This window comes from Tachyglossus aculeatus, chromosome X2 (assembly GCF_015852505.1).
Source record: "Tachyglossus aculeatus isolate mTacAcu1 chromosome X2, mTacAcu1.pri, whole genome shotgun sequence".
Lineage (NCBI taxonomy): Eukaryota > Metazoa > Chordata > Mammalia > Monotremata > Tachyglossidae > Tachyglossus > Tachyglossus aculeatus.
Genome location: NC_052100.1, coordinates 3,883,746 through 3,896,726, shown reverse-complemented (window position 1 = coordinate 3,896,726; position 12,981 = coordinate 3,883,746). Strand labels below are relative to the sequence as shown.

Genomic DNA, 12,981 nt, shown 5'->3' with positions numbered 1-12,981 from the left:
CGGGGCCGCGGCCTGAGGGGAGCGCGACAGGGCGGGGCTCGCGCGGACCGGAAGTCACGAGGCCGTGGGGGGGGGGAGGGGGGGAGTCGCCTCAGAGATGCGCGCGCACCCTGAGGGGGAGGCACGCACAGAGGGGGGGAGACAGGGAGGGAGAGACACACAGGGAGGGAGAGACACGCACAGAGAGGGAGAGACAAGGAGGGAGAGACACACAGGGAGGGAGAGACAGGGCCAGAGATAGGGAGAGAGAGGGACAGAGACAGGACCAGAGGGGGAGAGACACTCACAGAGAGGGAGAGACACACAGGGAGGGAGAGACAGGACCAGGGGGGAGAGACGCACACAGAGAGGGAGAGACAGGGAGAGAGACACACACACAGAGGGAGAGACAGGGCCAGAGACAGAGAGACAGACAGAGAGGGAGAGACAGGGCCAGAGACAGGCCCAGAGAGAGACACACACACAGAGGGAGAGACAGGACAGAGACAGGGCCAGGGGCAGAGAGACACACACAGAGAGGGAGAGACAGGGCCAGAGACAGGCCCAGAGAGTCAGAGACACACCCAGAGGGAGAGACAGAGACAGGCCCAGAGGGGGAGAGGCAGGGCCAGAGACAGAGACACACACAGAGGGAGAGACAGGGCCAGAGAGGGAACGACAGAGACAGAGAGAGACAGGCCCAGAGAGGGAGAGACAGGGCCAGAGGGAGAGACACACACACAGAGGGAGAGACAGAGACAGGCCCAGAGGTAGAGAGACACACAGAGAGGGAGAGACAGACAGAGACAGGCCCAGAGAGACAGAAACACACACAGAGGGAGAGACAGGGCCAGAGACAGGCCCAGAGAGAGACACACACCCAGAGGGAGAGACAGAGACAGGCCCAGAGGGGGAGAGACAGGGCCAGAGACAGAGAGGCAGAGACAGGCCCAGAGGGACAGAGACACACACAGAGGGAGAGACAGGGCCAGAGAGGGAGAGACAGAGAGGGACAGGCCCAGAGAGGGAGAGACAGGGACAGAGACAGGACCAGAGAGAGAGACACACACACAGAGGGAGAGACAGAGACAGGCCCAGAGGGAGAGAGACATACAGAGAGGGAGAGACAGACAGAGACAGGCCCAGAGAGACAGAGACACACACAGAGGGAGAGACAGGGCCAGAGACAGAGAGACAGACAGAGACAGGCCCAGAGAGAGACACACACACAGAGGGAGAGCCAGAGACAGGCCCAGAGAGAGAGAGACGCACAGAGGGAGAGACAGAGACAGGGCCAGAGAGTGAGAGACAGAGGCACACACAGAGAGGGAGAGACAGGGCCAGAGACAGAGACAGGGCCAGAGAGAGAGAGACAGACACACACACACAGAGGGAGAGAGGGCCAGAGAGACAGAGACAGGCCCAGAGGGAGAGAGACACACACAGAGAGAGACAGAGACACACAGAAAGGGAGAGACAGGGCCAGAGCCAGAGAGTCAGGCCCAGAGAGAGAGAGAGAGACACAGAGGGAGAAACAGAGACAGGCCCAGAGGGAGAGAAACACACACACACACACACACACACACACACACACACACACACAGGGAGAGACAGGCCCAGAGCGAGAGAGACACACACAGAGGGAGAGACCGACAGAGAGAGACACAGAGCGAGACAGACAGAGACAGGCCCAGAGGGAGAGAGGCACACAGAGGGAGAGACTGACAGGCCCAGAGGGAGAGAGACACACACAGAGAAGGAGAGACAGGGCCAGAGATAGAGCGAGACACTCAGGGAGAGACAGGCCCAGGGGGAGAGACAGACACACAGAGTGAGAGACAGACAGGCCCACAGGGAAGGGAGAGAGACACATACACATAGAGGGAGACAGGCCCACAGAGAGGGAGACACACACAAGGAGAGACAGGCCCAGATGGAGAGAGACAGACAGTGAGAGACAGGCCCAGAGAGAGACACACACACAGAGTGAGAGACAAACAGGCCCAGAGCAAGAGAGACAGGCATAGAGCTAGACACAGAGGGAGAGACAGAGAGACAAACACAGAGACAGAGACAGACACAGCGTGAAACAGAGACAGAGTGGCAGAGCAAGAGACAGACTGAGAGACAGCAGTCACAGCAAGAGACAGACAGCGAGAGAGACAGACCGAAAGAAAGGCAACAGACACAGAGAGACAGGATACAGAGACAGGCCAGCTTCTTTCTCCAGCCCACCCCCCTACTTCACGCCCACAGTCCTTGCCCCCTCTTTTTTGGTTTTTTAATGATATTTGTTAAGGGTTACTATATGCCAGTCAATGTATTAAGTCCTGGGACGGATACCAGCAAGTCAGGTTGGACACGGTCCCTGTCCCCCATGGGGTTCCCAGTCTCAATCCCCATTTCACAGAGGAGGGAACTGAGGCCCAGAGAAGTGAAGTGGCCCACTCGCAGCAGACAAACGGCGGAGCAGGTTTAGAACCCAGGTCCTCCGACTCACAAGGCTCTCGGCAGGAGCATCTTTGATGTGGCTGGCGAGAACCTGTTTTCCGGGCGTAAGTAGGCCTCGGCTTCGCTTCTCAGCCCTGGGTGGCTCCCGTGGAAAGGCGCTGTGACGCTCAGGTGGAGTCAGGCTTCTCCCAGAATCTCCTGCGCCCTCAGTGGAAAGAGCCCGGGCTTTGGAGTCCGAGGTCATGGGTTCAAATCCCGGCTCCGCCACTTGTCAGCTGGGTGACTTTGGGCAAGTCACTTCACTTCTCTGGGCCTCGGTTCCCTCATCTGGAAAATGGGGGTGAAGACTGGGAGCCCCCCGTGGGACAACCTGGTCACCTTGTAACCTCCCCAGCGCTTAGAACAGTGCTTTGCACATAGTAGCGCTTAATAAATGCCATCATTATTAGTAGTAGTAGTACAGTGCTCTGCATATAGTAAGCACTCAATAAATATGATTGAATGAATGCCATTATTATTATTAATAATAATAAATACCCACTGAATGACTAATTCCCACACTTCTGGTCTGACAGCTTCCCTCCACCATTCATTCATTCATTCAATCGTATTTCTCGAGCGCTTACTGTGTGCAGAGCACTGTACTGAGCGCTTGGGAAGTCCAAGTTGGCAACATATACAGTCCCTACCAAAATTCATTCATTCATTCAATCGTATTTCTTGAGCGCTTACTGTGTGCAGAGCACTGTACTGAGCGCTTGGGAAGTCCAAGTTGGCAACATACAGAGACGGTCCCTACCCAACATTCATTCATTCATTCAATCGTATTTCTTGAGCGCTTACTGTGTGCAGAGCACTGTACTAAGCGCTTGGGAAGTCCAAGTTGGCAACATATAGAGACGGTCCCTACCCAACAGCGGGCTCACCACCGATGGTTACCTCGGCATCCTTGCACGGGAATCTGGGAGATGGAAAAACGAAACCTGATTGTGGGCAGACGAAATTCGACGCGCGAGGAACGATGACTGAAGAGACCTTAAGAGCGTCCTGGTGACCCAAGGTAACGTTTTGTTTTTATTTTTTGTTTTTAATGGCATTTCTGAAGCACTTACTATGTGCAAAGCACTGTTCTAAGCTCTGGGGAGGTTACAAGGTGATAAGGTTGTCCCACGGGGGGCTCACAGTCTTAATCCCCATTTTACAGATGAGGTAACTGAGGCCCAGAGAAGTGAAGTTATTACTCTATTTATTTATTTTACTTGTACATATCTATTCTATTTTTTTTTGTTAGTATGTTTGGTTTTGTCTCCCCCTTTTAGACTGTGAGCCCACTGTTGGGTAGGGACCGTCTCTAGATGTTGCCAATTTGTACTTCCCAAGCGCTTAGTACAGTGCTCTGCACACAGTAAGCGCTCAAGAAATACGATTGATGATGATGATGATGATGAAGTGACTTGCCCAAATTCACACAGCTGACAATTAGCGGAGCCGGGATTTGAACCCATGACCTCTGACTCCAAAGCCCGTGTTTTTTCTCTCCATCTACTTGCGGCCCGCTTTCTCGGCCGAGTCAACGCAAGCGAAGTACCTCCCAGTAGAGGTTGGCCGGCTCCCCTCTTTCCCTGCTGTCGGAATATTAATAATAATAATAATAATAATAATAATAATAATAATGGCATTTATTAAGCGCTTACTATGTGCAAAGCACTGTTCTACCGACATTATTGCCGATGACTAGCACGAGTAACCTTAAGAAATGCAGGACTGGTGTTGGAGTTGGCCATTTCCATCATTTTTATTTACAGCTTGACTCGTCCTGTGGTGATTGACTTAACCGACGTATTCATTCAGTCGTATTTATTGAGCGCTTACTGCGTGCAGAGCACTGGACTAAGCGCTTGGGAGGTCCAAGTGGGCAACATATAGAGACGGTCCCTACCCAACCGCGGGCTCACAGTCTAGAAGGTGGGCTCACAGCCTAGAAGTAGTGTGTCCGAGCTAAATCCCAGCTGGATTTAGAACCCACATGTATTAATAATAATAATAATGATCAATCAATCGTATTTATTGAGCGTTTACTGTGTGCAGAGCACTGTACTAAGCGCTTGGGAAGTGCAAGTTGGCAACATATAGAGACGGTCCCTGCCCAACAGTGGGCTCACAGTCTAGATCAATCAATCAATTGTATTAAGCGCTTACTGTGTGCAGAGCACTGTACTAAGCGCTTGGGAAGTACAGGTTGGCAACATCTAGAGACGGTCCCTACCCAACAGTGAGCTCACAGTCTAGATGGTATTTGTTAAGCGCTTACTACGTGCAAAGCACTGTTCTAAGCGCTGGGGAGGTTACAAGGCGATCACGTTGTCCCCGGGGGGGGGGGGCTCCCAGTCTTCATCCCCATTTTCCAGATGAGGTAACTGAGGCCCAGAGAAGTGTGAAGAGAAGAGAAGCAGCGTGGCTCAGTGGAAAGAGCCCGGGCTTTGGAGTCAGAGGTCATGGGTTCAAACCCCGGCTCTGCCAACTGTCAGCTGTGTGACTTTGGGCAAGTCACTTAACTTGTCTGTGCCTCAGTTACCCTATCTGTAAAATGGGGATTAGGACTGTGAGCCTCACGTGGGACAACCTGATCAACTTGTATCTACCCCAGCGCTTAGAACAGTGCTTTGCACATAGTAAGCGCTTAACAAATACCAACATTATTATTATTATTATCATCATCATCATCAATCGTATTTATTGAGCGCTTACCGTGTGCAGAGCACTGGACTAAGCGCTTGGGAAGTCCAAGTTGGCAACCTATAGAGATGGTCCCTACCCAACAGTGGGCTCACAGTCTAAAAGGGGGAGACAGAGAACAAAACCAAACATACTAACAAGTGGGCATGTTAGTAATGAGGAGGAGGAAAATGAGTTAGTGATCTGGTATGTATATCGGCGGTGTGTACGTTCCTTGTGGGACAGGAGCCCTGTTTGAAGCTTCTGTCGGAGTTTCCCAAGAGCTCAGTACAGTGCGTTGCATTCAGCGGGTGCTCGCTAGAGAAGCAGTGTGGCCTAGTGGATAGAGTCTCTCTGACTCAGGGGTCTGGGCTCTAGCCACTGGGCCACACTGAGGCGGAGCGGGGATTAGTTAAGTTGGTATTTGTGAAGCGCTTACTATGTGCCAAGCACTGGTGTGGATACAAGGTAATCAGGTTGTCCCTCGTGGGACTCACAGTCTTAGTCCCCATTTTACAGATGAGGGAACTGAGGCCCGGATTAGAACCCAGGACCTCCGACTCTCGGGCCTAGGATCTCGCCATTAAGCCTTGCTGCTCCCCTGCGTAGATCTCACCCCCTCAGAGATGACCTTTTTTTATTTTATTTTGTTTATTTAGTTTATTTTGTTAATATGTTTTGTTGTCTGTCTCCCCCTTCTAGACTGTGAACCCCCTGTTGGGTAGGGACCGTCTCTAGATGTTGCCAACTTGGACTTCCCAAGCGCTTAGTACAGTGCTCTGCACACAGTAAGCGCTCAATAAATACGATTGAATGAATGAATGAGGCCCTAAAGACTCAAAGACAAAACATTTTAACACATCCAGTGGTGTTTAGGCGCTAACTACGGTACTCCATCTGCCCCACAGATCGAAGGGTTTGCTGGGGAGGTGCTCAGTACAGCCCACTCACCCTGGTTGCCCTCCAGAGCCCCATTTCCTGTCCACTCTCTCCCTCCTCAGTGAGGGCTTCCTTTGTGCAGAGCACTGTACTAAGCGTTTGGGTGAGAGCAGGGTGCGGTTTCAGCTCTACAAGTTTTCCGCCCCGGAGCTTAATCTTATCCCTCATCCCCACAGCGGCGACTCATTACGTTTGCCCTCCGTCCTCTAGATTGTAAACTCGTTGTGGGCCGGGAATGTGTCTGCTTATTGTTTTACGGTACTCTCCCAGGTGTTCGGTTCAGTGCTGTAATAATAATAATAATAATAATAATAATAATGGCATTTATTAAGCGCTTACTATGTGCAAGGCACTGCTCTAAGCGCTGGGGTAGATACAAGGTAATCAGGTTGTCCCACGTGGGGCTCAGTCTTCATCCCCATTTTACAGATGAGGGAACTGAGGCCCAGAGAAGTGAAGTGGCTTGCCCAAAGTCACACAGCTGACAAGGGGCGGAGCTGGGATTTGAACCCACGACCTCTGACTCCAAAGCCCGGGCTCTTTCCACTGAGCAACGCTGCTTCTCCTCTTTTATTTTGTCCCTTCTAGACTGTGAGCCCGCTGTTGGGTAGGGACCGTCTCTATACGTTGCCAACTTGTAATAATCATAATGATGGCATTTATTAAGCGCTTACTACGTCCAAAGCACTGTTCTAAGCGCTGGGGAGGTTACAAGGTGATCAGGTTGTCCCATGTGGGGCTGACAGTCTTAATCCCCATTTTCCAGATGAGGTAACTGAGGCCCAGAGAAGTGAAGTGACTTGCCCAAAGTCACACAGCTGACAATTGGTGGAGCAGGGATTTGAACCCCTGGCCTCTGACTCCAGAGCCCGGGCTCTTCCCTCTGAGCCATGCTGCTTCTCTGTACTTGTACTTCCCAAGCGCTTAGTACAGTGCTCTGCACCCAGTAAGCGCTCAATAAATACGATTGAATGAACGAATGAATATTTTTCTTGTAGTACGGCAGTAGCTGGGGGACAAGAAATGAGGGGAAAAAAAATTGCGTGTGCGTGTTGGGGTGTCATGGTTGGTAGGAGAAAGTTCAGCCTTCTTCCGCAGAGCCCTGGACTAAGCGCTTGGGAGGGACAATTTGTACTTCCCAAGCGCTTAGTACAGTGCTCTGCGCACAGTAAGCGCTCAATAAATACGATTGATGATGATGATAAGTTGGTGGCATGGAGAGACGGTCCCTACCCAACAGTGGGCTCACGGTCTGCAACAAAACAAAACGTATTAAAATACAATAAATAGAATAAATACATACAAGTAAAATAAATGGAGTAATATGTACAAACATATATATACAGATGCTCCTTCCTCTCCTCCTTCCCCTCCCCACAGCACCTGTATATATGTTTGTACAGATTATTTTACTTGCACTTATTTACTACTCTATATATTTTATTTTGTTAATATATGTGTTGTTTTGTTGTCTGTCTCCCCCTTCTAGACTGTGAGCCCGCTGTAGGGTAGGGACCATCTCTAGATGTTGTCGACTTGGACTTCCCAAGTGCTTGGTACAGTGCTCTGCACACAGTAAGCGCTCAATAAATGATTGAATGAATGCGATTGAATATGTTTGTACAGATTTATTACTCTATTTTACTTGTACATATTTATTATTCTATTTATTTTGTTAATGATGTGCATCACTAACTCCTCGTTAGTATAGTGGTCAGTATCCCCGCCTGTCACGTGGGAGACCGGGGTTCAATTCCCCAACTGGGAGATTGTGGTTGCCCTTTTTCCCTTCCCAACCATTGGCGCGGCTAAAATTTTCCCATGTTTTCCCCCTTCTAGACTGTGAGCCCGCTGTTGGGTAGGGACTGTCTCTATGTATTGCCGACTTGTACTTCCCAAGCGCTTAGTACAGTGCTCTGCACACAGTAAGCGCTCAATAAATACGATTGATTGATTGATCTAGCTGTATTTCTGTTTGTTCTGATGACACCAGTCCACATGTTTTTTGTTGTCTGTCTCCCTCTTCTAGACTGTGAGCCCACTGTTGGGTAGGGACCATCTCTAGATGTTGCCGACTTGGACTTCCCAAGCGCTTAGTCCAGTGCTCTGCACACAGTAAGCGCTCAATAAATACGATTGAATGAATGAATAAGGCTCAGCTGAGCCCACGTTAGACGCTGTTAAAAATAAGACAGCCACAAACCTTTCACATTTATTCTTTAAAAAAAAAAAAAAATCCAGAATGGATCAACAGAACAATCAACAAGGACGTAGGTTTCCCAAAGCAGAGGCCAGGAATCTTCGGGGCCCCCCGCCTCCCGCCTTTTCCCCCCTTCGGAAAAGGGACATTTCTCGCTGGAGCAGTTGTCCCTCTCCTCTCTCCGGCAGCCAGCCGGAGCCCGGCGAGGGCCCCGGCCCGCGCCCTTCGCCCCCCACGTCTCGTGTCGGGGTGTCCCCGTTTGCCGAAGGACCGGTGAAAGCGCCCCCGACCCCGGCCCCACGTGCGACTGGGAGTTCCCGGCAAGCTGGGGATGAACACTTAATAACTGGGGAGCGCCCGGATGCCCTCTGCTCCGCCGCTAATCCGCTAACGCGTCCGCTAAAGTGATACGGTAAGAGGAAGATATATAGAATACTGCAAAAACACAGTAAGACTGAATTTTGCCCTTTGCTGCTCGGGACGGTCCTTTCAGCTCCTTCGGCCCCAAGCTTCCCGATCCGTTCTCGCGGCCTCCGGGATGCCGGAGGCCCCTCTATTGCTTCTCTTCCTTCTGGTCTTCCTTCTGGTCCCCGGACGAGCCGCCGCTGCCCTCTCTCTCGGACGCCATCTGGGAACGGGGGTGACGGCGAGGGGTCGGACACCCGGCCCGCGTGGCGTCAGGTCTGGCCCGCCCGCCCCGGGCAACCCCCCCCCCGGGTACCTTTTTATACGCCATCTCGAACAGCTTCAGCGATGCCTGCTGCAGGGAGGAGGCCGCCTGCCTGATGCTCTCGCCCGTCTCGCTGTCTTTGCGAGCCAGGAGCTCCCTCATTTTGGCAATCTCTTCTTTCAGCTTGGTGCACTGGAGAGGCGGAAAGGGGAAGTGAGAGGGGAAGAGGGGAGAAACGCCCCCGCCTTGGGGCCTCAGGGATGTGCCGTCCGCCCCTTTGGGGCGAGCGTCCCGGTGCCCACCTCATCCGCTGGCAGCTGATCCTTAAATTCCTCCATCTTTGTTTCCGTGTCATGAATGATGCCTTCTGCCATGTTGACGGCTTCCACCCTTTCCTGAACGAGAGGGGATGGAGTCCCAGGGAAGCCCCGATCAGTGCCCTCCGCCCGTGGGACAAGACGGACTCTCCTGCCCTTCCCGCTTCTCCCCCTGTGAGCCCACTGTCGGGTCGGGACCGTCTCTATGTGTTGCCAACTTGGACTTCCCAGTGCTCTGCACACAGTAAGCGCTCAGTAAATACGACTGAACGAATGAACAGCACTTGAGCTCCCAATGGTGTTTACTGACGGCTACCGGGACACTCAGTTTCTCAGATACCAAACGTCGGATCATCTTGATCCAGATTTAAGCTCCCGGGGAGCAGGGAACGGGTCCCGAGCATTTAGTACGATTCCCATCTGGTCAGTGCCGAATCCCTGCCACCATTCCGCTCGCTGCCCGTCCATCTGTCTCCTCTCGGTCTGTGGACTCGAGGGGGGCAAACCCCAGGCTGAGTCCCTGGGCACCATGACTCTTTCCCAACCTTCCTCGCCTGGCCGGGCGGCTCATCTCGGATCCGCTTCCCTAGCTGGGCTTGGCCCCGCTGACCTGGGGGTGCTGGGGAGAAGAGGGACCTCTCCGACGCCCATCTAGCACCCACCTTCCGCCGTCGGTCTTCCTCGGAATACTTCTCGGCGTTCTTGACCATGTTCTCGATGTCGTCTTTGCTCAGCCCCCCGGAAGACTGGATCACGACTGGTCGGGGGACAAACGGATTAACCTGGCTTCCCTCCCTCCCCTCCCGGACAAGCTAGCAAAGGCCCGGGGCGGGGGGGGGGGTCCACTGGACCCCCCTTTTCCCCCGCCTTGTGCTCAGTCAAAAAGCCGCCACACTTTAGGTTTCAGAATGATGTGTTGGAAAAATGCATCACGGCACAGCTCCGCCCGCCGGAAGAGGAGGGCCGCCCCGACTCACTCTGCTGTTCACGCCCGGTGCCCTTGTCCTTCGCGGAAACGTGGACGATCCCGTTGGCGTCGATGTCGAAGGTGACTTCGATCTGAGGGACGCCCCGGGGGGCTGGAGGGATGCCGATCTGAAAGCCGGGAGCCCAGATCGTTAGCGGCTTTCGGCCCGACGCGGCTCGCCCGCACCTTAACCCCCGAATCGGCCTCCCTACCCAGAACCAGGTGGCTGCCCGCTTCCCGCCTCTACTTCCCCACAGTCCATGTGGTAACTGTGGTGTTTAAGCCCCAGGCCCTGTCCTAAGTGCCAGGATAGATTCAGGACAACCAGGACGGGCACAGTCTTTGTCCAACCGACAGGCCGGAGGCCACGGGAACCTAGCTGCCCCCCGATGACCATCACGCCTCCCACCCACCTCTGTTTTTAGCACCCAGAGCCGGGACCCAAGGGCTCCCCAACCATCCGGGGACCTACCAGAGTGAACTGGCCAAGAAGCTTGTTGTCTGCAGCCATCTCTCGCTCCCCCTGACAGACTTTGATTTCCACTTGGGTCTGTCCATCGGCGGCCGTGGAAAACACCTGTACGAAGAGAGGGGGCTTGTTTCCCGGTGCCCTTTCGGCCTGGCCAAGGAGGCTGCTTCCTCCGAAAACGGGAGCAAGGGTACGCGCGAGCCATTCCGGGGAGACCTCCGGGGCCCAGCTGTGAAAGGCCACGGAAAGCCTTCTTGGAGGGAGCGATAAAAACGACCGGGGGTTCAAAACGATGCCTGCGATTCCACCACCAAGCGGACAACCCCCATCCTGGCTCGGGATCCCTCTCCGCAATTTCACAGGATCGTCGTCGCCGGAACCCGGTCTCAACCAAGTTTCGCCAACACGACGGTCGGCGACTGAAACTGGACCGCCCGTCCCACAAGGCTGGGATCTCCTTTGGACACTCCCACTACGCATCCCACCTTCTGCTCCGCCCCGCCCTTGCTTCTGGGCTTGAAGTTGAGCTTTGGGCAAGCCTGCCTTGGGGCGTTCCCCGGGCCACCGTGTTTTCCGGTAGACAGGGCGGGCCCGACGCTTACCTGACTCTTCTTGGTAGGAATGGTGGTGTTCCTGTTGATGAGCTTGGTGAAGACGCCTCCCAGGGTCTCGATGCCCAGCGACAGGGGGGTGACGTCCAGCAGGAGCACGTCCGTGACGTCCCCGGCCAGCACGCCCCCTTGGATGGCGGCCCCGATGGCCACGGCCTCGTCCGGGTTGACGGCTCTGCTCGGGGCCCGGCCGAACAGGTCCTGCACCGTCTGCTGCACCTGGAGACGGGTGCGGAAACCAGCCCTTTCGGCCTCCGGGACGCGGCCCCAACCGTGTGGCTTGCGGGGGGAGAGAACCCACCGGCCATTTCCCTGCCTTTTCCCATGATGCAGAAACGCTCTGGGCATGCTACTCCCCTCCTCAAAAATCTCCAGTGGCTGCCAATCAATCTGCTCATCAGGCAGGAACTCCTCACCCTGGGCTTCAAGGCTGTCCATCCCCTCGCCCCCTCCTACCTCACCTCCCTTCTGTCCTTCTCCAGCCCAGCCCGCACCCTTCGCTCCTCTGCCTCCAATCTCCTCACCATACCTCGTTCTCGCCTGTCCCGCCGTCGACCCCCGGCCCACGTCCTCCCCCCGGCCCGGATTGCCCTCCCTCCGCACATCCGCCAAGGTAGCTCTCTTCCTCCCTTCAAAGCCCTACTTATTGAGAGCTCACCTCCTCCAGGAGGCTTTCCCGGCCTGAGCCCCCCTTTTCCTCTCCTCCTCCATCCCCCCCACCCTACCTCCTTCCCCTCCCCACAGCACCTGTATATATGTTTGTACAGACTTATTTGACTTGTACATATTTACTATTCTATTTATTATGTTCATCTAGCTTTATTTCTACTTATTCTGATGACTTGACACCTGTCCACGTGTTTTGTTGTCTGTCTCCCCCTTCGAGACTGTGGGCCCGCTGTTGGGTAGGGACCGTCTCTAGATGTTGCCGACTTGGACTTCCCAAGCGCTTAGTTCAGTGCTCTGCACACAGTAAGCGCTCAATAAATACGAATGATTGAATGAATGACCCCACCGGCTTGTCAATAGCCATCGGGGCCTTCCCTCTCGGCCCACATTTGTGACCGGAAGCCGAAGCAACGGCTTTGGCCCCTCTGGACCGTAAGCTCGTTGTGGGTAGGGACTGTGTCTGCGGTAGTGCATTGTACTCTCACGAAGCGGCGTGGCTCAGTGGAAAGAGCCCGGGCTTTGGAGTCAGGGGTCATGGGTTCAAATCCCGGCTCCGCCACTTGTCAGCTGTGTGACTCTGGGCAGGCCACTCCACTTCTCTGGGCCTCAGTTCCCTCATCTGGAAAATGGGGATGAAGCCTGGGAGCCCCCCGTGGGGCAACCTGATCACTCCCCAGCACTTAGAACGGTGCTTTGCACATAGTAAGCGCTTAATAAATGCGCCATTATTATTATTATCTCTCTCCCAAGCGCTTAGTACCCACTGTTGGTTAGGGACCGTCTCCATACGTTGCCAACTTGTACTTCCCAAGCGCTTAGTCCAGTGCTCTGCACATAGTAAGCGCTCAATAAATACGATTGATTGATTGATTGCTTTCCCAGGATGGCTCAGCAGGGTTTCCGTGCTCAGTCATTAGCCGTCCACACCTCTTGTTTCGGAATGATGTGTTGATCGTTAAATCCATCACGGCACAGGGCTCCCCGGCTGAACCGA

The 12,981-nt window shown here is 53.9% G+C and overlaps 1 protein-coding gene and 2 non-coding genes across 3 annotated transcripts in view; all 3 read right to left on the bottom strand.

Moving 5' to 3' along the window:
• Positions 1-8,284: 8,284 nt before the first annotated feature.
• Positions 8,285-12,981, bottom strand: part of HSPA9 (heat shock protein family A (Hsp70) member 9) — a 28,828-nt gene continuing 24,131 nt past the window's right edge. Inside the window, exons 11-17 of the mRNA XM_038771229.1 lie at positions 11,310-11,537; positions 10,711-10,815; positions 10,249-10,366; positions 9,934-10,028; positions 9,257-9,349; positions 9,006-9,146; positions 8,285-8,912 (exon numbers count right to left, since the gene is read on the bottom strand). Coding sequence (XP_038627157.1) covers positions 8,838-8,912; positions 9,006-9,146; positions 9,257-9,349; positions 9,934-10,028; positions 10,249-10,366; positions 10,711-10,815; positions 11,310-11,537 — 855 coding nt within the window. The 3' untranslated portion in view covers positions 8,285-8,837. The remainder of the gene's footprint in view (positions 8,913-9,005; positions 9,147-9,256; positions 9,350-9,933; positions 10,029-10,248; positions 10,367-10,710; positions 10,816-11,309; positions 11,538-12,981) is intronic.
• LOC119949729 lies at positions 10,141-10,209 on the bottom strand. The gene has a single exon (XR_005457269.1). It is a non-coding gene; the product is annotated as a small nucleolar RNA SNORD63 (small nucleolar RNA).
• LOC119949725 lies at positions 12,889-12,960 on the bottom strand. Its single transcript, XR_005457266.1, has one exon. It is a non-coding gene; the product is annotated as a small nucleolar RNA SNORD63 (small nucleolar RNA).